Genomic DNA, 26,430 nt, shown 5'->3' with positions numbered 1-26,430 from the left:
CAATGCAACCTCTGCCTCCTGGGTTCAAGCAATTGTCCTGCCTCAGCCTCCCAAGTAAATAAGACTACAGGTGCACACCACCACACCCAGCTAATTTTTATATTTTTAATAGAGACAAGGTTTCACGATGTTGGCCAGGATGGTCTCAATCTCTTAACGTCGTGATCCGCCCGCCTTGGCCTCCCAAAGTGCTGGGATTATAGGAGTGAGCCACTGCGCCCGGCGTGAATGTCATCATCTTGATGCTGTCTCCACAGTGAAGGAGGCTGTCTCTCCTGTGCTGTCTGCAGGCAGGCCGGCAGCATTGCATGAAAGTGAAGCTTAGGATGAACCGTCCTCTGAATAAGTGTAAACCAAGCTTTTTAACGCAAGGCAGTGAATGTCATTACCGAGTGCTGTACGGAGTCCGCTGGTAGCAGAGGCAGTCAGTTTAGTTCTGATTGAGGGGAACAGCATCAAGGAATCTGAAGGAAACAGTTGAGCCAGGTCTAAAACTGTAGGCTGGGCTAGAAGCTAAATGGGCCAACGCTCACCCATACCTACATGGGAGCCAGTTGTGGGTGTCAGGTGTGTGTATATGCTGGGGGTGGATAAACTTGGTCAAATTTGCTCATCCCGTGTTGTTGCAGAGGACAGACAGGGTCTTTGCCAAATCCCCAGCTCCACATTTCCCCTCTGCAGAGGGGAGCAGTGCCCTTCTGGAAGGAGAGATTCTCCTAAGGGGTTCTTCCCCAGGGCACCCTGCCTTCTCTGGCTTCCCCAGGAGCTTAGCGGTGGGGCTGTCCAGGAGCAGGATCTCCTCCCCGGGGCTGCCCTGCCATCGCCGACTGCCTCCTTGGGAAGCTGGGTTTCTCTAGCCACAATGTTGCATGTTGTAGGATTTTGCTCACTGGGAGAGGACAGGATGGAGGACTATGGCTTCACATTCTTATTCTGGGCTTGCCTGGGCAGAAGAGGAGGGAGACCTCATGGTGACCCAGGAGCACCATCGCGTCTCTAGGCCAGAGAACATCTCTCAGGCACGCATGTCTCTGGCGCTGTCAGTCACGTGGTATTCATGTGAAGGGCATCTCGTGGACATCACCCTGAATGCTGAGCTGTCCTGTGGGTGTTAGACTCCCATCCCAAAGAGGGGCATGCTCTTCTTCATGGGGAGCCCCGGGCTGTGGAGACAGGCCAGAGCAGGGCAATGGAGGGAACTTGAAATCTTAACTCAGGACTCTTTTTCTCTAGCGTGCACTGACAACTCCAGAACCACTGAGAGTGGGGCTGCCGCCTCCTTCAGCTCCTCCTGTTCCTCCCTGACACCTGTGTGGGGGCCCTTTCTGTTGGGCCCTCCCATGGCTGGCTCCCCACTGAGCTTGGCGGTGGAGCTGTGCAGACGGTCATCACTGTCCTGGCAGGGATGGAAGCTCAGGTATCCCAGACAACCCCTGTCAGCAGTAGAATCAATGACAAACACAATCTATGGATATGGAAAAGCCAGACATGACAGAAAGGAGCCATGTGTGAAGTAAAAGTCTCTTCCCTCCTTCCACTCTCCACCCCAGTAAATCACAGTTAACAGTTTAATACAGTTACATCCCCAAAGTATTTATCTCCTCTCTTTCTCGCTATATGCATATATGTATCTCTTGTATTTTCATTTTTGATTATGATTTTGTAGTGATGGAGTCTTGCTTTGCCACCCAGGCTGGAGTGCAGTGGTGCAGTCATAGCTCACTGCAGCCTTGGACTCCCAGGTTCAAGGGATCCTCCCACCTCAGCCTCTCAAGTAGCTGGGACTACAGGTTAGCACCAATGCCCAACTGGTATCTCCTATATTTTTAAACAAAAATAACATGATACTATAAAACACAGACTGTTTTTATTATGTACTCATATATCAACACATGTATTAGATTGAATCATTTGAAACTGCCAATTTGTGGCCTTTTTCACCTAGAAAAAGGACACTTTCATATACTTCAACCTAACTACGCTTTTTAAAAAGCTGTGTGGTATTCTACCCAAAGGGTGAACCTGAATCCAGCAGACCTCTGTTTTTGGACAGTTGGTGGTTTGTTGAGTTTTTGTTCGTTTCCTTTTCTTTCTATTACCATCAATGTCTGCACATCTACCTTGATGAACTTTTACAGGCAGATTTGCAGGGTGTGTTGCTAATAGTGGGATTGCATGGACAAAAGGTGTTTGCATTTTTGATAGATGTTACCAAATTGTCTTCCACAATTGGTGGCACCAGTTTCCCCTCTGCCACAGTGCACGGGCAGGCAGGATCATCTCCGAGGCCACATACAGCGGCAGGCATTCTGGGTGGGCCCAGGTACTGCTCAGCACCCCCTCCTTCCTCTGGCTCCCATCCTGGATGAGCAGCCACATGATGGGATGGGATCAGACCCTTCGATTGGGGGGCATTGGGAAGTTACCTAGCCTCGAGCAGCCTCAACTCTCTAAGGGAAAAATTGAGGAAAATGAAATAACTTGGGTGCAGCACCACCCTGCACCATAGAACAAGGCCCTGCCAGCAGCAGGTCCCATTTTCTCTCCTCTGCCCCTGCCCAGGACTCTGTCTGGCCTGGTGGTTGGGAGCACAGGCTCTGCCACAGCCCTGTCACCGCTAAGGCCAAGGCTCAGTTTTTCCAAATATGAATGAGTATGGGAAATAATCATATGTGCCTCACAGGCTTATGGTGCGATGAAAGGGGCACTGTGCGTGGAGCTCTTGGCACAGTAAATGCCCAGTAAGCGCTGCTCTTGTAATGTTATCAGGGCAACTCAGCCTGTGAATTCTTGGACGCTGGCAGACTGTCTCCCCAAGGCTGACCATTTATAGTGACCTTTCTGGGGCCCAACTAAGGCCCACTGACCAGCCCGGACTAGCCCCGAATTCGGGGTGTTGAGCCCAGATCTAGATTCTAGTGACTTTGCCTCCTCTGGGAGGCGGCCCTTTCAACCTGTGTTCTCCTTGAATGATGGCTTCGATCCCAGGGAAAGCAGCCAGCTGGCGACACAGGGTAACTTCTAAATCTTCCTTATCCTTCACTCAGCCTCCGACGCCCTTTCCGCCCAAAGAACACTCCCCTGAAACACCAGAATGGTCACCCCTATTCTGGTTCCTGAGATTAGGCAGGACACTGATCCCCATAGGCTCAGCCACAGCGACCTGCCTTAGGGCTTGACAAAGGGAACTGGACTAAGAAGTCATCCTATTCCCAAGGAGCAGAAACTTTCAAACACACCAGTGCTTCTCGTAAGGGGCAATGCTTCACCTGCTTTCCTGGGCAGGGCCATCCATCCATCCGTCCATCCATCCCCCCACCCACCTACCCATTCATCCACCCATCCATCCACCAATCCATTCATCTATTTATTCATTCACCTATTCATCCACCAATCTATCCACCCATTCACTTACCCAGTCCAACCACTGGTTCATCCACCATCCATCCATCCACTCACCCACCTATTAATCCACTAATTCATTCATCCATCCATCCACCAATCTATCCATCAGTCCATCAGTGGATCCATCCAGCTACTTATCCATCCATCCAGCTACCCATCCATCCACCTATTTATCCACTAATCCATCCATCTATTCATCCATATACCTATCCATCTACCAACCCATCCATTCATTTACCTGTCCACCCGTCCATCAGCCCACCCTTCCATCTAGCCACTCATCCATCCGCTCATCCACTGGCCCATTCGTCTGTCCACTCATCCATCCATTTACTCAGCAAGCATGTCCTGAGCCCTGACTAGTATGAGTAAGTCACTTTCCAGCTCTCAAATTTCTCACAGGTGTGGGAAAGACACAAAATGTGACACATAAAAACAGGGATAAACACTGAGGTCAAAAATTGTAGCCTCTGCATGTGAGGATGTCTGTTCCTGTGTATGTGTGTACATGCGTACATGTATGCTTACACATGTGCATGTGTCTGTGTTCCAAATTCATATCAGATCCAGTACAGAGACACTGAGGTAAAAGAGAGCATGGAGTGTTTCAGGAACTGCATGATATTCAGTGCACCCTGCAGGGAAGAGGGGAGATACAAAGCTGGCTGAAAAGGTGGGCAGGCTATGATGCTGAAGATCCTTGAATGTCATAAAGATATGGCATGTCCTTAGCTGTGGGAGGCATGACATGGCCAATTTTTGCATCTCCTAAAGATCACTTGATTGGTGGGATGGAAGATGATTTTTCTGAGAGCCCAGAAGCAGCAAGGCCACTTGGGATGCTTCCATCCTCCCAAGTGAAGGATGGCGGGAGACTAAAGGATGGCAGGAAGGGAAGTGCCTCAAGTTTGTTTGTTTGTTTGTTTGTTTGTTTGTTTGTTCTGAGACGGAGTCTGGCTCCATCGCCAGGCTGGAGTGCAGTGGCGTAATCTCAGCTCACTGCAACCTCCACCTCCTGGGTTCAAGTGATTCTTCTGCCTCAGCCTCCCAAGTAGTTGGGACTACAGGTGAGTGCCACCACGCACAGCTAGTTTTTGTATTTTTAGTAGAGACGGGGTTTCACCATGTTGGCCAGGATGGTCTCAATCTCCTGACCTCGTGATCCACCCACTTTGGCCTCCCAAAGTGCTAGGATTATAGGCTGTGCCTGGCCAAGTTTTTTCTTCCTTTTAATATCTGTATCTTATTTTGGTATTAGAGTAATGCTAGCCTCATAGAATTAGTTAAAAAGTACTTCCTCTGCTTCTGTTTCCTGGAAGATATTATGGAGAATTAGTATCATTTCTTCCTTAAACATTTGGTAGAATTACCAGTGAAACCATTCGCACCTGGTGTTTCCTTTTTTGAAAGGTTGCCAATAATGGATTCAACTTCTCTAATAGATATAGGATTTTCAGATAATCTATTTCTCTTTGTATGAATTTTGATAGATTATTAATTTAGATTTTTCTTGCATGCATTCGCACTATAAATTTCCCTTAAGTACTTCTTTCATTGGATTCACACATTTTGCTGTGATCTTTTAATTTTCACTTATTTTAAAAATTTTCTTGGGACTTACCTGACCCATGTGTTATTTAGTAACATGTTTCCTAATCTCCAAACATTTTAGGATTTTTCTAGTTATCTTTCTGTTATTGATTTCTAGTTTAATTCCATTGAGGTCTGGGAATATACTTCGCAAGTATTTTGACACTCTGTTGTCACGTGCATACATGTTAATAATTGACATGTCTTCTTTGATAATTTATCCCTTTAACATTATGTAATATTTCTCTTTTTCCTCATAATCTTCCTTTCCCTGAAGTCTGCTCTAAAACTAGTATAGCTACTCCAACTCTCTTTTCTTTTCATGTCTTTCTTTCTTTTCTTTCTTTCTTTCCCTCCTTCCTTCCTTCTTTCTTTTCCAGAACACGAATGTATCTAGCTCTATTTTGATTAGTATTAGAAAACTAATACTAACCCAACCCTCTATTTCAACCCTTTCTCCAACCCTTTACTTTTAATTTATCTGTGTTTTTAAAAAATAATTTCAACTTCTGTTTTTATTAGGGAGTACACGTGCAGGTTTGTTACGTGAATATATTGTGTGATGCTGAGGTAGAAATGATCCCGTCACCCAGGTAGTGAGCATGGTACCCAATAGGTAGTTTTCATGTTTAACATGGATTTCTTGTGGACAGTGTATAATTGGGAGACTCAAATTTTTAAAAGGCAAAATCTCCAGGTCCTAGGGATTATTTGACTGTGCAGAATAGGAGACTCCAAGTGTCTTTTAGCAATGCTAGCTCCATTTGCTGAGATAAAGAATGCAGGGTCAGGAGCAGGTTTGGGGACCAAGGTGATGAGGTGTTATGGTCAGGCTGAGTTTGATTGCCCATGGCACATCTGAGGGACGTGTCAAGGGAAAGGGGCCTTGGTGTGTCTGGAGATCAGGGTAGGGATGCAGGTTGGAGACGCTAATTTGGGACTCAGCAGGGCTATGATCCTGGTGGCCCTGAGAGAGTGAGCACACACAAGGGGTGTGTGCAGGCTGAAACAGAATAGAACAAGGGCTGGCAGATCAGTGGGAATTATTTGGTTCCAACAACCAAATCCAAATGGCTTACCCTATATAATCAAACTGCAAAAAGGCAGAGACAGGATTTCTGTCTTTTGTCTCCTTCCTTCCACATCTGCCAATTTTATTCTCTCAAATCAGCTATTTTTAAGAAGCTAGGACCATAGCTCCTGGTACTTCTGGAATTGAATTTCATAATTTCGGCATTAGAGAGGAAAACCAACCCTCAGCTTCCATTCAGAATGTCCCAGAAAGCTGTGATTGGCTCTGGCTTGGACCACATGGCCGCTTGGGTTCCCAGGATTCACAAGATTCTCATCAGCAACCCGATTTGAACCAGGGGAGGAGATGTTCCCCAAAAGGATATAGGAGGAAGGCATACCAGGCAGACAAAAATCGCCAGCTCTGACACCAAGAGGTCAAGGTGAGTGAAAGGGCCAAGCACAGTGGCTCAAGCCTGTAATTCCAGCACTTTAGGAGGACAAGGTAGGCAGATCACTTGAGGCCAGGAGTTTAAGACCAGCCTGGCCAACATGGAGAAACCCCATCTCTACTAAAAATACAAAAATTAGCCAGGCATGGTGGCGCATTCCTGTAGTCCCAGCTACTTAGGAGGCTGAGGATCACTTGAATCCAAGAGGCATAGGTTGCAGTGGGCCGGGATCACCCAACTGAACTCTAGCCTGGCAACAGAGTGAGACTCTGTCTCCAAAAAAAAAAAAAAAGAATAAGAAGCTCTGGGAGGGGATTGAGTGGTGCCCCAGAGGCAGAGGAAAAGGCAGTGCAGCCTAGTAGAAGCAAGGGGAGATGGTCAGAAAGGCATGAAAGGTGAGGTGGAAGGCCGGGCACGGTGGCTCAAGCCTGTAATCCCAGCACTTTGGGAGGCCGAGGCGGGTGGATCACGAGGTCGAGAGATCGAGACCATCCTGGTCAACATGGTGAAACCCCGTCTCTACTAAAAATACAAAAAATTAGCTGGGCATGGTGGCGTGTGCCTGTAATCCCAGCTACTCAGGAGGCTGAGGCAGGAGAATTGCCTGAACCCTGAACCCAGGAGGCGGAGGTTGCGGTGAGCAGAGATCGCGCCATTGCACTCCAGCCTGGGTAACAAGGGCGAAACTCCGTCTCAAAAAAAAAAAAAAAAAAAAGAAAGGTGAGGTGGAGGCAGTGTTATGGGGTGGCTCCTTCCGGCAACTTGGCTGTGGTGCAAACACAAGGAGGGGGAGGGTATTCAAGCTGGACAGGGACGGTGAGGTCAAGAAAATTCATTTTAAGATAGACAGGACCTGAGCTTGTCCCTATTCAGAGGGCAAAGGACCAGCAGAGTGGGAGAGGACGAAGATGTGAGGAGAGGATAATTGTATTAGTCACTCATTGCTGCATAACAAGTTATCCCAAACTTTAACAGCTTAGAATAACAAGCATTGATTATCTCACACAGGTTCTGGGGGTCAGAAATCTAAGAGCAGCTTATCTGGGTGGTTCTGGCCCAGAGACCCTCATGGGGTTTGTAGTACCTGTTTGGGTTGCCATAACCAAATACCACAGACTGAGAATGGAGTGGCGGTGGGGCTTAGAAGATGGAAATGTATATTCTCCACTGTTCTGGAGGCTGGAACTACAAAATCAAGGTGTCAGCAGGATTGGCTTCTTCCAAGCATCTCTCCTTGGCTTGCGGATGTGGGCACAGCCATCTGTCCTCTTGCTGCCTCTTCACGCCGTCTTCCCCGTGTGTGCCTGCATCCTAATTTGTTGTTGACTGTAAAGTTGTAGTCAGAATGTTGGCTGAACTGTGGTGATCTGAAGCCACAGCTGGGGCTGGAGGGTCCCTTCCAAGATCACACAGCTGTTAACTGGGGCCCTCAGTTCTCACAATACAGGCCTCTCCTTAGGGCTCTTTGAGCATCCTCACAACCTCCAGGCTCCCCAGGCCAAGTGATCTTAGAGAAAAAGCAAGCCGGAAACCACAGAGACTTTGCAAACTAATCTCAGAGGCTGTACTCCATTCTTCTACCTTCTTCTATTTGACACAGCAGATCACTAAGGCCACACTCCAGGTGAGGTGAATTTGTCTCCATCTTGTGAGCAGAGATGTGCCAAAGAATTTGGAGACGTTTATTAAACCACTACGGTAATTGATAAGGCAAGGGCCTTAAAAGTGGAGGCTGGAGAAAGCAGGCTGGAAGGATTTGTGTGGGCTGTCAAGGCTCCCTGTCCCCTGGCAGTCATCTAAGTGTGCAGAGGTATGGAGAAGTCTGGGAGTGGCTGCGCTGGAAGCTGAGTGTGGTTTCTCTCTTGCTTCAGTGAAACAGGTCAAGGCATTCTGCAGAGTGAGTGGTGAAAAGGAGCTTTGAAGTAGGGATTTTGGCAGAAACAACTGACTGGGGTCTAAAGAAGGATCTGTGGACATTGCTGAAGACCTAGTGGAGGTGAAGGCCATGAGACCACCCTGATGCTGTCTGTAAGCGGGTGGAATGCATCCCCAACCCTGCTCAGCTCCAAGGCTGGGGCTGTGCAAGGCGAGATCAGGAATCAGTTCAAGGGAAATCACAGTATTCATAGGAGGGCGACGGACCACAGGGGCCCACGACATGTATGCTTCCTTCTGGTTCAAGTTGGCTTTTGGGAAAAACAGTGTGCTTCTTGTATTTTCTTCTCTTTAGGCCTTTTAATATTTTTGATTGACACATAATAATTGTACATATGTGTGGGTACACTGGGGATGTTTCAATGTTTGGTATTTTTGTATTCCATTCACAGGTGTTAATCTGACCACTTTTGTCCCCAAAAGATCTAAGTTTGACGTCCTCTCTACCAATTTGGATGACCTGTATTTCTTTCTCTTGTCTGATTGCTCTGGCTAGGACTTCCAGTACTATGTGGAAGAGGAGTGGTGAGAGTGGGCATCTTTGCCTTGTTGCAGTTCTCAGAGGGAATGCTTCCAACTTTTCCCCATTCCGTATTATGTTGGCTGTGGGTTTATCATAGATGGTTTTATTTATGTCCCTTGTATGCCGATTTTGCTGAGGGTTTTAATCATAAACAGATGCTGGATTTTGTCAAATGCATTTTCTGCATCTATTGAGATCATCATGTAACATTTGTTTTTATTCTATTTATGTTGTGTATCACATTTATTGACGTGCGTATGTTAAACTATCTCTGCAGGCCTGGTATGAAACCCACTCGATCATGGTGGATTATCTTTTTGATTTGGATTCAGTTAGCTAGTATTTTGTTAAGGATTTTTGTATCTGTGTTCATCAGGGATATTAGTCTGTAGTTTTCTTTTTTGGTTATGTGCTTTCCTGGTTTTGGTATTAGGGTGATACTGGCTTCGTAGAATAATTTAGGGAGAATTCTCTCTTTCTCTATCTTGTGGAATAGTGTCAATAGGATTGGTATCATTTCTTTTTTGAATGTCTGGTAGAATTCAGCTGTGAATCTGTCTGGCCCTGGACTTTTCTCTGCTATTGTTGGTAATTCTTTTATCACCGTGTCAATCTCACTGCTTGTTATTGGTCTGTTCAGGGTTTCTAATTCTTCCTGATTTAAATTAGGAGGATTGTATCTTTCCAGGAGTTTATCCATCTCCTCTAGGCTTTCTAGTTTATGCATATAAAGGTGTCAAAGCAGCCTTGAGTGATCTTTCGTATTTCTGTGGTGTCAGTTGTAATATCTCCTGTTTCATTTCTAGCTGATCTTATTTGAATCTTCTCTCTTCTTTTCTTGGTTAATCTTGCTAATCGTCTATCAATTTTATTTTTCTTTTCAAAGAACCAGCTTTTTGTTTCATTTATCTTTTGTAGGGTTTTTGTTGTTGTTGTTGTTGTTGTTTCAATTTCATTTGATTCTACTCTGATCTTGGCTATTTCCTTCCTTCTGCTAGGTTTACCTTTGGTTTGTTCTTGTTTCTCTAGTTCCTTGAGATGTGACCTTAGACTGTCTACTTGTACCCTTTCGGATTTTTTGATGTAGTCATTTAAGGGCATAAACTTTCCTCTTAGCACTGCCTTTGCTGTATCCCAGAGGTGTGTCACTATTATCATTCAGTTTGAAGAATTTTAAAATTTCCACCTTGATTTCATTGTTGACCCAATGATCATTCAGGAGCAGGTTATTTAATTTCCATGTATTTGCATGGTTTTGGAGGTTCCTTTTGGAGTTGATTTCCAGTTTTATTCCACTGTGGTCTGAGAGAGTACTTGATATAATTTCAATTTTCTTTCTTTTCTTTCTTTCTTTCTTTCTTTCTTTTTTTTTTTTTTGAGACAGAGTTTCGCTCTTTTTACCCAGGCTGGAGTGCAATGGCGCGATCTTGGCTCACCGCAACCTCCGCCTCCTGGGTTCAGGCAATTCTCCTGCCTCAGCCTCCTGAGTAGCTGGGATTACAGGCACGCACCACCATGCCCAGCTAACTTTTTGTATTTTTAGTAGAGATGGGGTTTCACCTTGTTGACCAGGATGGTCTCGATCTTTTGACCTCATGATCCACCCGCCTCGGCCTCCCAAAGTGCTGGGATTACAGGCTTGAGCCACTGCGCCTGGCTTAATTTTCTTAAACTTATTGAGACTTGTTTTGTGTCTTATCATACGGTCTATCTTGGAGAAAGTTCCAGCACTGAGGAATAGAATGTATATTCTGTGGTTGTTGGGTAGAATGTTCTGTAAATATCTGTTAAGTCTATTTGTTCCAGGGTATAGTTTAAGTCCACTGTTTCTTTGTTGACTTTCTGTCTTGATGACCTGTCTAGTGCTGTCAGTGGAGTACTGAAGTCCCCCAATATTGTTGCGTTGCTGTCTATCTCATTTCTTAGGTCTAGCAGTAATTTATAAATTTGGGAGTTCCAGTGTTCATATATATTTAGGATTGATATTTTCCAGTTGAACAAGGTATTTTACCATGGTATAATGTCCTTCTTTGTCTTTTTAAACTGCTGTTGCTTTAAAGTTTGTTTTGTCTGATAGAAGAATAGCTACTCCTGCTCTTGTTTGGTGTCCATTTGCATAGAATGTCTTTTTCCACCTCTTTACCTTTTTATGTGTGTCCTTATGTGTTAGGTGATTTTCTTGAAGGCAGCAGATGCTTGGTTGGTGAATTCTTATCCATTCTGCAATTCTGTATCTTTTAAGTGGCACATTTATGTCATTTACATTCAACGTTAGTATTGAGATGTGAGGTACTATTCCATTCATCATGCTATTTGTTGCCCGTGTATCTTTTTTTAAAAATTGTATTTTTGTTTTATAGGTGCTGTGAGATTCTTGCTTTAAAAAGGTTCTGTTTTGATGTGTTTCCAGGATTTGTTTCCAGATTTAGAGCTCCTTTTTGTAGTTCTTGTAATGCTGGTTTGGCAGTGGCAAGTTCTCTCAGCATTCGTCTTAAAAAGACTGTACCTTTCCTTTATTTACAAAGCTTAGTTTTGCTGGATACAAAATTCTTGGCTGATAACTGTTTTGTTTAAGGAGGCTGAAGATAGGTCACAATCCCTTCTAGCATCTAATGTTTCTGCTGAGAAATCTGCTGTTAATATGATAGATTTTCCTTTATAGGTTACCTGGTGCTTTTGCCTCACAGCTCCTAAGATTCCTTTTCTTCGACTTGCCTTTAGATGACCTGATAACAATGTGCCTAGGTGATGATCTTTTTGTGATGAACTTCCCAGGTGTTCTTTCTTGTATTTGGATGTCTGGGCTTCTCATATTTGGATGTCTTGGTCTCTAGCAGGCCAGGGAGGTTTTCCTTGATTATTCTTCCAAAAATGTTTTCCAGACTTTTAGATTTCTCTTCTTCCTCAGGAATGCAAATCATTCTTAGGTTTGGTGGTTTTACATAATCCCAAACTTCTTGAATGCTTTCTTCATTTTTTTAAAATTCTTTTTTCTTCATCTTTGTTGAATTGGGTTAATTCTGAATTGGGTTAATTCGGAGCTTGTCTTCGAACTCCGAAGTTCTTTCTTCTGCTTGTTCGACTCTATTGCTGAGACTTTCCAGAAACTTTTGCATTTCTCTAAGTTGCATTTTTTTTTATTTGTGCTGTTTCACTAAAGATTTCTCCCCTTGTTTCTTGTATCTTTTTTTATTTCCTTAAATTGGACTTCAGCTTTCTCTGGTGCCTCCTTGATTCCCTTAATAATTGATCTTATGAATTCTTTTTCAAATAAGTCAGGGATTTCTTCTTGGTTTGGACCCGTTGCTGGTGAGCTAGTGTGATTTTGGGGGGTATGATTTTCTGGTAATATGATGAAACAAAGAACCTTGTCTTTTTACCAGAATTGCTTTCCTGGTTCCTTCTCATTTGGGTAGGCTGTGTCTGCGCTCAAGGCTGCTGTTCAGACTCTTTTGTTCCATGGGGTGTTCCCTTGATGTAGTACTCTCCCCCTTTTATGGTAATGGTATAAAAATGGGCACACAGACCAATGGAGCCAAATAGAGAACCCAGTAATAAACCCAACTACTTATAGCCAACTGATCTTCAGCAAAGCAAACAAAAACATGAAGTCAGGAAAGGACACTGTATTCAACAATCCTAGTCAACAAATGGTGCTGGAATAATTGGGAAGCCACATGTAGAAGAATGAAACTGAATCCTCATCTTTCACCTTATAGGAAAATCAACTCAAGATGGATCAAGGACTTAAATCTAAGACCTGAAACCAAAAAAATTCTGGAAGATAATATCCAAAAAAACCCTTCTAGATGTTGGCTTAGGAAAGATTTTATGACCAAGAATCCAAAAACAAATGCAACGAAACCAAAGATAAATAGGTGGGACTTAAACTGAAGGGCTTTTTCACAGCACAATAAACAGTGAGCAGAGTAAACAGACAATCCACAAAGTAGGAGAAAATCTTCACACGCTATGCATCTGACAAAGGACTAGTATCCAGAATCTACAAGGAACTAAAACAAATTATCGAGAAAAAAAAAAAAATCCCATCAAAAAGTGGGCCAAGGACATGGATAGACAACTCTCAAAGGAAGGTATACAAATGTGTAGGGTCCGCCCTACAGGGTCCTTGGAGCCCCTCTCTGCTGGTGTGGAGACGAGAAACTGTAGAAATAGACACAAGACACAGAGATAGAGAAAAGAGAGTTTGGGCTCAGGGGTCCACTGCCAACCAAGTGCAGAGTCCGGTAGTGGCCCGGAGTGTCCATGCACTCTGACTTTTATTGGGTACAAAGCTGTGGGCAGGGTAGGTAGGGCGTGGCATTGATGGTCAGTGATAGGGTCAAGTACATCACGTGTTATACAGGTAGGGGCCCAAGGCTTTCTAGTAGCCAAGATGAGGTAAGCAACATAATGCATCAGCACTCTTCCATACTTGTCAAGAAAGAACAAAGACCTTAAGATTTATATTACTTTTATTGATTATCTCTTCTGAGAAAAAAGGAACCAGGTGCAGAAGTGGGACATGAGAGTGGACATGGAACATGACCACTGAAACACAGCATCACATAGAGACAATTAACCCCCCGGATGTCTGCAGGCCTACCTGACAGCCATCAGGCCTTCCGCAAGAGCTTGGAGGAGCGGAGTTCTCTCCTAACTCCCCTGAGGAAGGAGACGTCTCAGCCATCTTGGACGTCTCCTTCCCTGGCTGGCTAAACAGTGGGCACTTCCCCAGCACTGGTGCTGCCACGCAGCCGAGGCGCCCTCCAGCAGCCCTTACATGAGCATGACAGAGGATTTAAAGCATCTTGCCTTAGGGTCATTCCTTTCACCAAGTCACTCCAGGTTCACACTTTGGGACCTGAAAGGCATTAGCAAAAGAACTAAGATTACCTATGAATAACTAAGATCACATATGAATAACCAAGATCACCTATGAATAACTGCTATGATTATATCTCTAGTTATTTTCTTCTTCATTATTTATATGGGAATAAGCTGAGGCTTCTGACTCCTGCCTCGGCACTTACGAGGTCTCCTTCCCCAACAAATGGCCAATAAACATGAAAAAACGCTCAACATCACTAATGATCAGGGAGATGCAAATCAAACCCACAATGCGATACCACCTTACTCTCGCAAGAATGGCCATGATAAAAAAAAAAAAATCAAAAAATAAAAGATGTTGGCGTGGATGCGATGAAAAGAGAATGTTTCTATGCCGCTGGTGGGAATGTAAACTAGAACCAGTCTGGAAAACAGTGTCGTGATTCCTTAAAGAACTAAGAGTAGAACCACCATTTGGTCCAGCAATGGGTATCTACCCAGAGAAAAAGAAGTCATTACATAAAAAAGATTCTTGCACACACATGTTTACGGCAGCACAATTCACAACTTCAAAAATGTGAAACCAGCCTAAATGCCCATCAGTCAACAAGTGGGTAAAGGAACTGTGGCATTCACAGTGACCTGGATGAGATTGGAGGCTATGGTTCTAAGTGAAGTAACTCAAGAACTGAAAACCGAACATCGTATGTTCTCATTCATAAGTGGGAGCTAAGCTATGAGGATGCAAAGGCGTAAAAATGACACAGTGGATTTTGCGGACTTGCGGGGAAAGGGTGGGAGGGGCGTGAAGAATGAAAGACTACCTCTGTTGAACCCTACAAATTGGGTTCAGTGTATACTGCTCTCGTGATGGGTGCACCAAAATCTCACAAATCACCACGACAGAACTTAGCAATAGACCTGGTACCCAGTTTGCACTGCTCAGCACAGAGACGGGAAGATGCCAGCACTCAGTCAGGGTAACTCGGGGTTTCCTCCTTCAGATGGGACAAGGAGGCCCCTCCCCACTCCTGCTGACTGCTACTTGGGCCTGGCTGCCTGCACCCTCTAGAGCCACCAGGTGCTGGGGACAGGTTGGAAAGGAGGCAGATCTGAGTTTAATTCCCAGCTGTTACTAATTAACTGAGTCACCTTTCCTGCATTGAGTCCCGTGTCTAAAGCAGGGGAACACTCGTGTTCTGCAGTGCTGTGAGGTTTAAAGTGTGTGATGTGTCTGAAGCTCCAGTGGCTGCTTACCTGAGCACTTCTCAGGATGTGCGGTGATGACTGGTTTTCATGGATGTCTGAGCAGATAAAAGTGGGGCTTCTGGATGACAGGGAATCACCTGCTTCCTCTATCAAGCCCAGGAATGAGTGTGAAATACGTCTTCATCAAAGGTAACGTACGATGAAGAAGCTGAGAACAGCTCTTGCGCTAGGACTCTGACTCATTCACCCACTGATTCAGCACTGATTTTGAGCCAGGTCCCATCCCAGGCACGTAGGGACGTGCAGGTGAACAAGCCCAGCTCCTGGGCTCCAGGGGCTCCTATCCGGGGTGTGCGTGAAGCTGACGTTCTGCTTTCTCTCTCCTTACAGGCATGTGGAACTGCTGACCCAGAATGTCGGGGCTCAGGCTGGTAAGAATTGTATGATTTGATCTAGGGGTTATTGGTGTAAGTTACTCAAGGCTGTGTTGAATCGGTCCCAAGGAAAGAGAGGAAAGGCAATGAGATCCCATAGGAAAATACCAGAGACAAAGAAGTTTAGGTAAGAAGACAGACTTTAGCATCTAAAGAAAACAAGTTCGGCCAGTCACTGGCCTCGGTGACACACGTACAGGTATGCGTGGTTATCCCTCACTTCCATGCAGGGCTTAACATGTCCCTTTGTCTTGACAAAGGGATTACTTTTTTCTTTCTTTCTTTCTTTTTTTCAGACAGGGTCTCACTCTGTCACCCAGGCTGGAGTGCAGTGGTGTGATCTTGGCTCGTGGCAATCTCTGCCTCCCAGGTTCAAGCGATCCTCCAGCCTCGGCCTTTTGAGCAGCTGGGACCACAGGTGCATACCAACACACCCAGCTAATTTTTATATTTTTTGTACAGACAGGATTTCACCGCATTGCCCAGGCTTGTCTTAAACTCCTGAGCTCAAAGCCACCTGCCTTGGCCTCCCAAAGTGCTGGGAGTACAGGTGTGAGCCACCGTGCACGGCCAACAAAGGGATTTCCCAGTTGTCTCATTGCAGCAGTGGCAGGGAGCTCCCCTAGAGAAAACAGGGAACTGGAGAACTGTGGGCATGGGTCGAACTGAAACCCAGGTCCAAATCATCGCTTTGGACTCTGCATTGTGTTCTTGTCACTCAACAAATATCCCTGTGTCCCAGTGGCCAAGAGATGGCTCCTCCATAGGAAGGAAGCAGAGGAGTTTTGCATTTACATCCAATCAACAGACGCTGGGGAACCGCCCTGCCCTGGGAGGCAGGGACAGGCCTTGAGAAGCCTGGAGGTGGGGTGTGCAGGGTGGAGAGCTCCGAGGCTGGGGAGCCCAGAGGAGAGACCCCAAACCAGCCTGTGCATCCTTCCCTGTCTTCCATATTTCCAACCTTGCCTCATGCCCCACAGAGTCCAGGAGAGCTGGACAGTGCTGCTAAGTGCTCTTTGATAAGAAAATGTCCCACCTGTTCTCCTCCTGCATGCAAAGCCACACACACGTAGGCTTTCGTTCCTGGCTGCTGGACCACACTGCTGAGAGGAGGACCTTCACTAAGCAGGAGCCCCTGATGCTGCCACTAAGGCTGGCAGCATCTGACTCACAGAATGGGCAGACAAGCTTGGCTTCTTGTTTTCAATGACAGAATAGAGCTTAGGCTGTTAGGCCGGAGAGAGGACACGCGTGGTCTAAAACGTCAGGTTGTGAGGGCTTCTGGTGACTAAGTAACAAACACGAGAGTGTGGCTCCACTTTGGAGCATGATGTGGTTTCAAGGCAAAGCCAAACATTTCACAAAGGAATATGCCCATGGGATGCATTAACGCCAACTGTTCCTCTGGGAACATGACAAGCAGAGTTTAGAAAAATACCATGTGGTGCCCTATTAGTCACAATTATAATGGCAGGGCTGCTCTGTCCCCAGAGGTTAAGTCTTTGAGTGGTAAGCGGTCATCCTTTTTTTTTTTTTTTTTTTTTTTTGAGAAGGAGTCTCACTCTGTCACCCAGGCTGTAGTGCAGTGGTGCGATCTCAGCTCACTACAACCTTGGCCTCCTGGGTTCAAGCAATCGTCCCGCCTCAGCCTCCCAAGTAGCTGGAACTACAGGCACCCACCACCATACCTGGTTAATTTTTGTATTTTTAGTAGAGATGGGGTTTCACCATGTTGGTCAGGCTGGTCTTGAACTCCTGACCTCAGGCGATCTGCCCGCCTCGGCCTCCAAAAGTGCAGAGTAGTCACCCTTTTCCTAAGTCTTTCAGAGGGCCTACGCAGTTGCTGAACCCTCTGTGGTGCCCTTGGTGCTGGACACTATGCCGGCTCCCTACCATGGAGCCTTCCATCTTCACAACAGCCCCGTGAAGCGGCCCTTTCAGCAGATAAGGAAGTTGGAGTTGAAAGTAGTTAAGTAACTTTCCCAAGGCTGCATAACTCATGGAATATAGAGCAGGGATTAGAACCCACGTCTGTCTACTTCACTGGGGCTTGGACTGCCGTAACAAAATACCACAGACTGGGCAGCCTAAATCACAGACATTTATATCATCACGGTCCTGGAGGCTGGACGTCCAAGGTCAAGGTGCCTTCAGGATTGGTGTCTGGTGAAGCCTCTCTTCCCTGGCTTGTAGATGGCTGTCTTCTCATTGTATCTGCACATGGCCTTTCTTCTGTGCTGGGGAGTGAGGAGAGGGGGAGAGAGAGAGAGAGAAAGAGAGAGAGAGAGAGAGAGAGAGAGAGAGAGAGAGCAGAGAGAGCATCTCACTCTGGTGTCTCTTCCTTTTTTATAGACACCAGTCCTATTGGATTAGGACCTAACCTTTTGAATCGTATCTAACCATAATTACCTCCCTGAAGGCCTTATTTCCAAATAGGGTCATGTCAGGAGTTGGGGCTTCACTATATGAATTCTGGAGGGACACAATTCAGTCCATACAACAAAGTTTATTTATATCTTTTTCCATCTTCTATAGCTATCTTCTTCCTAATTCTAATTTTATTTTATTTTTTATTTATTTGTTTTTGTTTTGACAGAGTCTCACTCCGTAAGCAAGGCTGGAGCGCAGTGGTGCGATCACAGCTCACTGCAACCTCCACCTCCCAGACTCAAATGATTCTTACTTATCAGCCTTCTGAATAGTTGGGATTACAGGCACCCATTACAGCTGTCTCGTCCTTCTCAGTTGTCCTGTATCTAATTCCTGGGCCCTCTTGCCTCTGACCTAGTCTTTGGTCAGTCTTTGTAAATTACGGTGAAATGCTTGGTCACACTTCCCGCTGGTCTGTGGCAGTTAGTTCTCTTTTGCTGAGTGTTATTCGCTCCTTTCCTCCTCTTGAGTTTCAGCACCTCTGAACACACACCTGTGCTGGTTCCCTTCGGATTACTTCTCTTCAGATGGGGTGAGCTTTCCTGGGTTAAAAGGAGGTTCATGCAAGTTCAATGCCACCGTGCAGGCTAGCAGAAATCTCACATGTGAGTTTTTAGTCGTTACTTCTCCCACCTAGTAGATCTGGGTACTACAGAGCTGTTCACAGGGCAAGGCTTGACTTTTCCCACCCCATAGAGAGAATGCTTCCTGCAAATATGGCAGACCTGCAAATATGATCTATTTCTTAGAACCAAGACAGGCCAGGCAAGCTCTGACGCCACCTTGTGCCGCCACAGCAAGACATGCCACGTTTGCACCCCAGGATGGGCTCCTTCCTTGGAGAAGTGAACTCTGCCGTCTCTTTCTGGAATCTACAGCTGGGGGCACCTTTTCAGCTCCCTCCTGCATCTTCTAGCAGCCCTTTTGCCTGCTCTCCGGTTCAGAAGCTCATCCTCTTCTCCCAGTTTCATGGAAAATGATGTGCGCGTTTCTGTTTCTCATCCTTCTATTGCTCGTGGATGATTTCCGAGAGGATACAAGTGGAAGTTCAATCTTGCTGCCATCAGCAAGCTTGAGAAGCACTTTCTCAACCACTCAGCACTCCAGCTTCCTAAATGGTAGCTAGGTTTCTTGTTCTTTATGAGCGGTGCTGTGGTGAAACCTGAGCTCCTGTTCTTGTCAGCTTATTGTTCCAGACAAGACAAAAGCATGGAGAGAAGCCGTATAGGCACTTGGTACCTGCCCAGTGAGGAGGGCAGGCGACACATGCTCAAAGGGAACCTGGGCTAGGAGAGAGAAGGAGAAAGAGAGATGGGAGAGGAAGAGGGAGAGAGGAGGATAGGAAAGGAGAGACAAGCTCCAGCCACCTTGAGAGTTCGGAACTGGAACTTGAGAGTTCTGACAGCCCCCAGGAGAGGTAAGTCTCCAGCAGTGAGGGGAACAGACAGGGGGGATCACACTGTTGTCTTCTGTCTGCCCTCCAGGGTGACCACGTGTGGCTGGAGCCTCCCTCCACCCACAAGACCGGCGTGGCCATCGGGGGCATCATCAAAGAGACAAAGCCAGGCAAAGTCTTGGTTGAAGATGACGAGGGCAAGGTCAGTGTTCTGGGGCTTTAATCTGGGCCCCGCCCTGCCCCCACATCCAGGGCTCCAGAGCCATCCCCTCCCTGAGGAGCCTCGCCCCAACACCAGGGGCCCCAAGACCAAGTGGGGACCTGGGTGGCAGGACAGATCACGGTGGAGTCCTGCCATGGTGAACATGTCCTGTGTGTCCTTGGGAATGTTTCAAGAGTTGCAGTTCTGGGAAATGAAGAGAATTAGGGGAGCAGGCAGTGGGGAAGTGCGAAAGGGGCTCTGGCAGGGCCACAGGGGCAGACAGCGGGTTTGCAAAGTGAAAGGGGCAGGTGGGAAAGGTGGATGAGGGAGGTGTGTGGAGGGGCAGGACGGGGTAAAACGCACACGTGAGAGGCCGGCGACCTGGGGTGGCCTGAGGGTGACCAGCTCGTCCACCGGAGAGGTCAGGGCCAGCCAGGTGGTGAGTGGGGAGGGGCTTACAGGGGAATGTCCAGCCGGCCACTTAGCTTCTCAGATTGTCCTGTCTGCCCAGCTGGGTGCTGCAGTCTTAGCCTCCAAAGAGAAGTTTCTAGGCTGTGGCCTGTGAGATCCAGATGATGGAAGTCAGTAAGATAATAACACTATCTCCTATTTGAATAACACTGTAGTTTTTAAAAACACTTTCACTTGCACACTCTTATTCCAACAACCTGCAAGGCCCCCAGCTGCAACCTGACCCTAAATCTAACTTCCGGCTTCAAGCTCCTTTGTCCCTGATCTGAAATTCAGCCCTTGCCCCAGCTACACCCTAACCCTAGGCTCTAAAGCCATGTTGACCCAGCCATAGATGACACTGATCCTGTCACAGGAATCCCTTGACCCTTCTCATAGACCGACCCTGGCCAGAGGCTGGCCACCAGCCCCCGGTCAGCTGATCCGTGACCCAGAAGATCACTTGCTGCTGAGAAGTTAGAGGGCAGAGTGTGGCAGGCTGGCCACCGGGATGGAGGCCGCCCCTGAGGAGTCTGTACCTGTTGTTCCAGGAACACTGGATTCAAGCAGAGGACTTTGGTGCCCTCAGCCCCATGCACCCCAACTCAGTCCAGGGTGTGGATGACATGATCCGCCTGGGGGATCTGAACGAGGCGGGCATAGTGCACAACCTCCTGATCCGCTACCAGCAGCACAAGATCTACGTGAGTCTCCCCAGCCCTGTGTCCATGGGGGAGCCCCCCCATGGGTGCCGACCTCCTGGACCGGGAGAAGAAAATGATGCACAGGGGGTCTGGGGCCAGGCACTGCCCCTCATGCCCTCACTAAGGGAGGTGGGTGAGGTACCTAACTTTTCCCAGTCTCTGCTGCCCAGTCCCAAACTAGCAGGGTGATCCCACCCTGGAGGGGAGGAAGCCGATGCCTAGAGTGACAGCACAGGGCCTGGCACAGTCTGTGCTCAGTGAGGGCTGCAGATGGCCATCGCCCTCCGCCCTCTCCTTCCCGGGCATGTTGTAGAGACAGGGTCACTGGACAGAAAGCCCCTGGCCTCCCAAGAGTGAGTCCCATAACAGCCCAGATCCCAAGGTCCTGATTCACCAGATGAGGGGGCCACGAGGGTGAATGTGGGCCCTCCCCACGAACCTGACCTGGGTGGAGGTCGGCGCTAGCCCGAAGCTCAAGTCCTGGTTCCAGTGCAGATTTCCCCAGGGGAGGAGGTGGCATTCCAAAACCGACACCAGCTCAGCCTAAGCAGGTGTGGCTTGCAGAAGTCACGGCCTCTCTGGTCTGGAGGGGTGGCTAGCTTGGTTGTGACCAGCCCTCCTGGGCTCTCAGAGGAAGGCAGCTTGTGCTTCTAAAGGGCTTGTGCATACTCTCTGCTTCTGGTGGCACAGCCTGAAGCCAGAGGACATGTCCTCTCCTTTCCTAAAGTAAAAACCAGGATGCGTGGTCCTGTGGCTTATCAGAGCCACAGGCTCTGCCTGTGCCACCCCTGAGGGGCAGTGGGGCTGGGTGGGGGCTCCAGATGGGCAGCTGATCCAGGGTAGAGGTCCCAGGGGCACACGGAATTTGTGGTTGGGGTCTGTGAGGGCCAGTTGCTGACCAGGCTACGTGAAGAACCCCGTGGGATGCAGGTGAAAACCCATTTCATACTTGGTCCATTTTTTATCGAGCCCCTTCTAAGAACCAGGCAGGGCACTAAACAGTCAACATGTTGTCTTCCTGGAAACGTGTCCCCTGGGAGCTCACCTTCTTGGTGGACATTCCATTCTTCCCAGAGGAGGGGTCTGTGCAGCCAAATGTCTTATCTCCCTGGTCCAGAATCGGACTCTCCTTCCCCACCAAAGTCAGTGGCTCTGATAACCCCCTGAGGTCAGGGCCAAGGCCAAGGCCAGGGCCGAGGGTCTCTGCCGGGGGTAGAGGGCACTAACCACCCGCTCCCTTCTCAGACGTACACAGGCTCCATCCTGGTGGCCGTGAACCCATTCCAGGTGCTGCCCCTCTACACCCTGGAGCAGGTGCAGCTCTACTACAGCCGCCACATGGGCGAACTGCCCCCACATGTCTTTGCCATCGCCAACAACTGCTACTTCAACATGAAGAAGAACAAGAGGGACCAGTGCTGCATCATCAGGTGAGGCGGAGGGGTCAGCACCGCTTCCTGGCATCTCCCTGAACTGCTCCCGACCAGCGTGCCAGCAAGGAGGGTGGGGCAGGAGCTCTCCCTACCCAATGGCACACACCCCGGCTGCCCTGCACCCTGAGCAGTTCCTCCAAAGCTTCCTTCCTGCAGAACCTAGACTTTCATTGTATCACCAGAGACTGGACTGCCCAGCCCTGAACAAAGGTTTACTGAGTCAAGGAAGAAAGTTGGGCTGGGTTCCTTTAGAAATGGGGTCTGGGAGTCGGGCATGGTAGCTCATGCCCATAATCCCGGTGACTTGGAAGGTCAAGGCAGGAGGATTGCTTGAGGCTGGGAGTTTGAGACCAGCCGGGACAACAGAATAAGACCCTATCTCTGTAAAAATAAAAAAAGAAAAAGATATGGGGCCCAGGTTAGGTGAGGGCCCACTCAAAAAAGTCTCAGGGCAGGCCTCGGGTGAGGACAGAGCAGTAGCAGCCCCAGGGGCAGCTCTCAGGTCACCAGGGAACCAGAAGGAAAGTGTCCCCTCCAGTCCAGGTCCTGATTCTGCTTCAGAGACTCCCTGCCTGGCCTGGCCTCTCTACCAGTGATCACAGCCCTCCTGGTGTCGGGAGGAGAGAGCATTGAAGGGAACGGGAGGCGGAGTGAGAATTTGGCTCCCGGGCACCTTGCTTGGTGCTATAGTAGAGTCATTCATTCATTCCTTCATTCATTCAATCATTTGAGGTTTTGTCATGCCCCACCCGCACTGTCCTAACATGGGGAAGCAACAGCTAACCAAAGGGACCAGAATCCCTTCCTCAAGGAGCTTACATTCTAGAAGCAGAGACAGGCAACAAATAAGTGTGTTTTTATGCAGGTCCTAGCAGCTTTGAAGACAAATGTGGCAAGGAGAGGAAAGGGTGATGTTGGCCTCCGCATTAGGTAGGGGGCAGACCAAGCATGACCTCCCTGAGGAGGGAAGCTGAACAGAAACCAGAATGAAGTCCTAAAGCTCAGGTGATCACGTTTCACGTCCTCAGCAACCCTTTGAAGGAGATGCTCTTATTCCCATGTTATGGTCCCATGTTACTGCTGCAGAGACCCACAATCAGAGGGGCTGAGATCCTGTTCCAGCGACATACCCTACGGCTCCTATTATCATCATGAAATAGAATGTTGCCATCCTCATGAAATAGAATGTTGCCAGTGAAGTGGGGAATTCAAACCCCGGGCTCTGGAGACGGCAGCAGGAAGGTGCCCTGGGAGACAGCTGGAGCTCCCAACCTGCCCCTGGAGGCAGGGCAAGGGGCCTCTCAGCAGAGCTGGGCTGCAGGCTGGCTGGCCTGGAAGCTTACTGGGTGGCTTCCACCTGGAGGGTGGCGGAGCTGGCTGGGTGTGAACACAGAGAGAAAAGAGCCCCCTGACGTTTGGTTCCTTGCAGTGAACAGAACGTCAGTTGTCACTTTGAGTCCAACTGGGTTCTCCTCCTGCCCTGTCCTCCCCTGGGGCTGTGGGCGAGTCCCTGTACGCCCCTGTCTCTACAACGGCAGGTTATTTGAGGAGGTTGTTTATGAAAACGCCTGGCACTTGACAGGCACTCGGGGAAGTCTGCAGCCATCAGTGGAGGCTTGTTGATCTCGCTCTGCTTTGCTGGCATAGTGATTGTGGGCATTTTCATAATGATTTTTAAAAAGGTAATATTTTCAGGCCGGGTGCTGTGGTTCATGCCTGTCATTCCAGTCCTTTGGGAGGCCAAGGTGGACAGATCATCGGAGGCCAGGAGTTCCAGACCAACCTGGCCAACGTGACAAAACCTTATCTCTACTAAAAATATGAAAATTAACTGGGCATGGTGGCAGGTGCCTGTAATCCCAGCTACTTGGGAGGCTGAGGCATGAGAATCACTTGAACCCAGGAGGCAGAGGTTGCAGTGAGCCGAAATCATGCATTTGTACTCCAGCCTAGGCCACAGTGTGAAACTCTGTCTCAAAAAAAAAAAAGTAATATTTTCAGCTGAAGCAATATCTGGGATTTGCTTTAAAATAGTACAGGGAGTGGGGGGCAGTGGGGAATAAACTTGGCCAGGAGTTGAAGCTGGCTAATGGGACTGTGGGAGTCAGTTATGCAAACTGTAAAGTGTAGGAATCCTCTGGGGATTCTGTGAAAATGCAGATTTCGATCCACAGAGCCTGCATGATCTGGGCATCTGCATTCTGAGCCCTCTGCTGGCCTGTGGGCCATCCTTTCATTAGGAAGACATTGAGTCTGCCGGGCGCTGTGACTCAAGCCTGTAATCCCAGCACTTTGGGAGGCCGAGGCGGGTGGATCACGAGGTCGAGAGATCGAGACCATCCTGGTCAACATGGTGAAACCCCGTCTCTACTAAAAATACAAAAAATTAGCTGGGCATGGTGGCGCGTGCCTGTAATCCCAGCTACTCAGGAGGCTGAGGCAGGAGAATTGCCTGAACCCAGGAGGCGGAGGTTGCGGTGAGCCGAGATCGCGCCATTGCACTCCAGCCTGGGTAACAAGAGCAGAACTCCGTCTCAAACAAAAAAAAAAAAAAAAAAGGAAGACATTGAGTCATCTCACTCATCCTTCTGTATGTCCTGGCCACCGTGCCGCTGACCCTGGAATGAACCAGATTGGCGTGTGCCAAGGAGCTTGCAGCCAAGCACAGAAGAAAAGACAAACTCAGTAACGTGTACAGTACAGGCAGCCTGAGACCCGCAGGAGACTTGGGGGCAAATGCAGTAGGATTCTGCAGGGGAGAGGTCATCCCTATCAGAGGCTCAGAAAACAGGCCTGGGGTTTGCAGGAGAGTTGAGAAGTGTTGAAAAAAATAGCTGTTTTGTGGCCTCATGTCCTTGCACACCCTTTTGCAGCGGCGAGTCTGGAGCTGGCAAGACAGAGACCACCAAGCTCATCCTGCAGTTCCTGGCCACCGTCAGTGGCCAGCATTCATGGATTGAGCAGCAGGTCCTAGAAGCCAACCCCATCCTGGAGGGTAAGCATCACTCTGGGACCCGCCCTTCTCCCCACCCCCACTGGAGCCTTCCTGCCAGGTGGGACCACAGGGAGGCACAGGATAGACCACAAACCTTCAGCAACTCCTCCAGACCCTTGGGACACAAAACACAAGGGTGGGGTGCATCGTAGGGGTAGGGGGCCCAGGCATTACAAAGGGGAAAGACTGATGACTCAATAAACTTTCACCAGGTGTGTTCTCCTCGAGATTGTAAGGAGTACGCTTTTCTAAAAGACATCCAAGATCAAATCCATTCGGGAAATGCTAGGTGTGTGCACTTCGGTCCCCTGGAAAGCAGTAGCTGGGCAAGAATGAGGCCTGCAAGAGGTTTATCGTGGGGTAAACCTGCCGAAGACAAAGTGGGAGGAAGCAGGAGTGGGCAGGACAAGCCTTCAAATTCAGATGCTGCGCAGACACTTAGGAAGGGGAAAAGAGAGGAAGCAGCTTGGGTCGGAGAGGCTCATGCTGTGATGCAGACCTAAGCCTCGGCCAGCCCAGCAGGGGCTCTGGGGCAAACGGCTCATTAGGGAGCTCCTGCCTTCGCCCCAGTGACCCTGGGCTCAGTCTCCGGTCGGGGCTGCCCAGAAGCCTGTGGCCTCGGCCTCAAGGCTGTCAGCCGCTGGACAGCACAGTCTCTCTCGTTTCTTTACAATTCAAGTTTGCTTTACATATAGTAAATATTCACCTTTTTTCATGTACAGTTTGGTGAGTTTTGACAAACTCATACAGGCTTATGGCTCCCATCATCCTCAGGAAATAGAATGTTCCCATCACCCCCAGATCTTCCCTCACGCCCCTTCGTAGTCACCTCATCTTTCCAATCCCTTCCTTGGCAACTACTGACTTGTTCTTTTCCCCGCTCCCAGTTTTGTCTTTTCCAGAAGGTCTTAGAAGTAAAATCACAGCATTTGTAGTCTTTTGTCTCTGACTACCTTGGCTATTTGGAATTCTTCCTTGCTGCCGCCTGCATCGGTGATTCATTCCTTTTTCATGACGAGTAGAATTCCATTGCGTGGTGGTACCACAGCTTCTCTACCAATTGAAGGACATCTGGGTTGTTGATCGTGTTTAGCTGCTAAGAGTAAAACCTCTATAAACATTCACATACAGGTTTTTGTGTGCACATAGGTTTTTCCCTTGGATAAATATGCAGGAGTGAAATTGTTGGCTCAAATGGCAAGTGAGCCATTTCACTTTGTCAGAAACTTCCAAAATGTCTTCCAAAGTGGTCGCAGTATTTGACTTTCCCAACCAGAGCAGGAGTGTTCTGGTTGTCCTGTGTCCGCGCCAGCACCTGGCACAGTGAAGGACACGGTCTGCCCTCTGATACGTGTGGAGCAGTGCCGCGTCGTGCTTGTATCTATGGTGGCCCCGAGGCTAAGGATGTTAGCGTCTTCGCATGCTTACCTC

At 48.1% G+C, this 26,430-nt stretch overlaps 1 protein-coding gene across 4 annotated transcripts in view; it reads left to right on the top strand.

Annotated features, from left to right (window-relative positions):
* MYO7B (myosin VIIB) overlaps nt 1-26,430 on the top strand; it is a 98,782-nt gene that overhangs the window by 5,545 nt on the left and 66,807 nt on the right. For all 4 annotated transcript variants that reach the window (XM_074399811.1, XM_074399810.1, XM_074399813.1 and 1 more), the window contains exons 2-6: nt 15,346-15,386; nt 19,304-19,417; nt 20,419-20,571; nt 21,817-22,001; nt 24,878-24,999. In XM_074399811.1, coding sequence (XP_074255912.1) covers nt 15,369-15,386; nt 19,304-19,417; nt 20,419-20,571; nt 21,817-22,001; nt 24,878-24,999 — 592 coding nt within the window. In that variant the 5' untranslated portion in view covers nt 15,346-15,368. The remainder of the gene's footprint in view (nt 1-15,345; nt 15,387-19,303; nt 19,418-20,418; nt 20,572-21,816; nt 22,002-24,877; nt 25,000-26,430) is intronic.

This window comes from Saimiri boliviensis, chromosome 5 (genome assembly GCF_048565385.1).
Source record: "Saimiri boliviensis isolate mSaiBol1 chromosome 5, mSaiBol1.pri, whole genome shotgun sequence".
Classification (NCBI taxonomy): domain Eukaryota; kingdom Metazoa; phylum Chordata; class Mammalia; order Primates; family Cebidae; genus Saimiri; species Saimiri boliviensis.
Note: the sequence above shows the minus strand (reverse complement) of the source record. Positions and strands in the feature narration are given on the sequence as shown.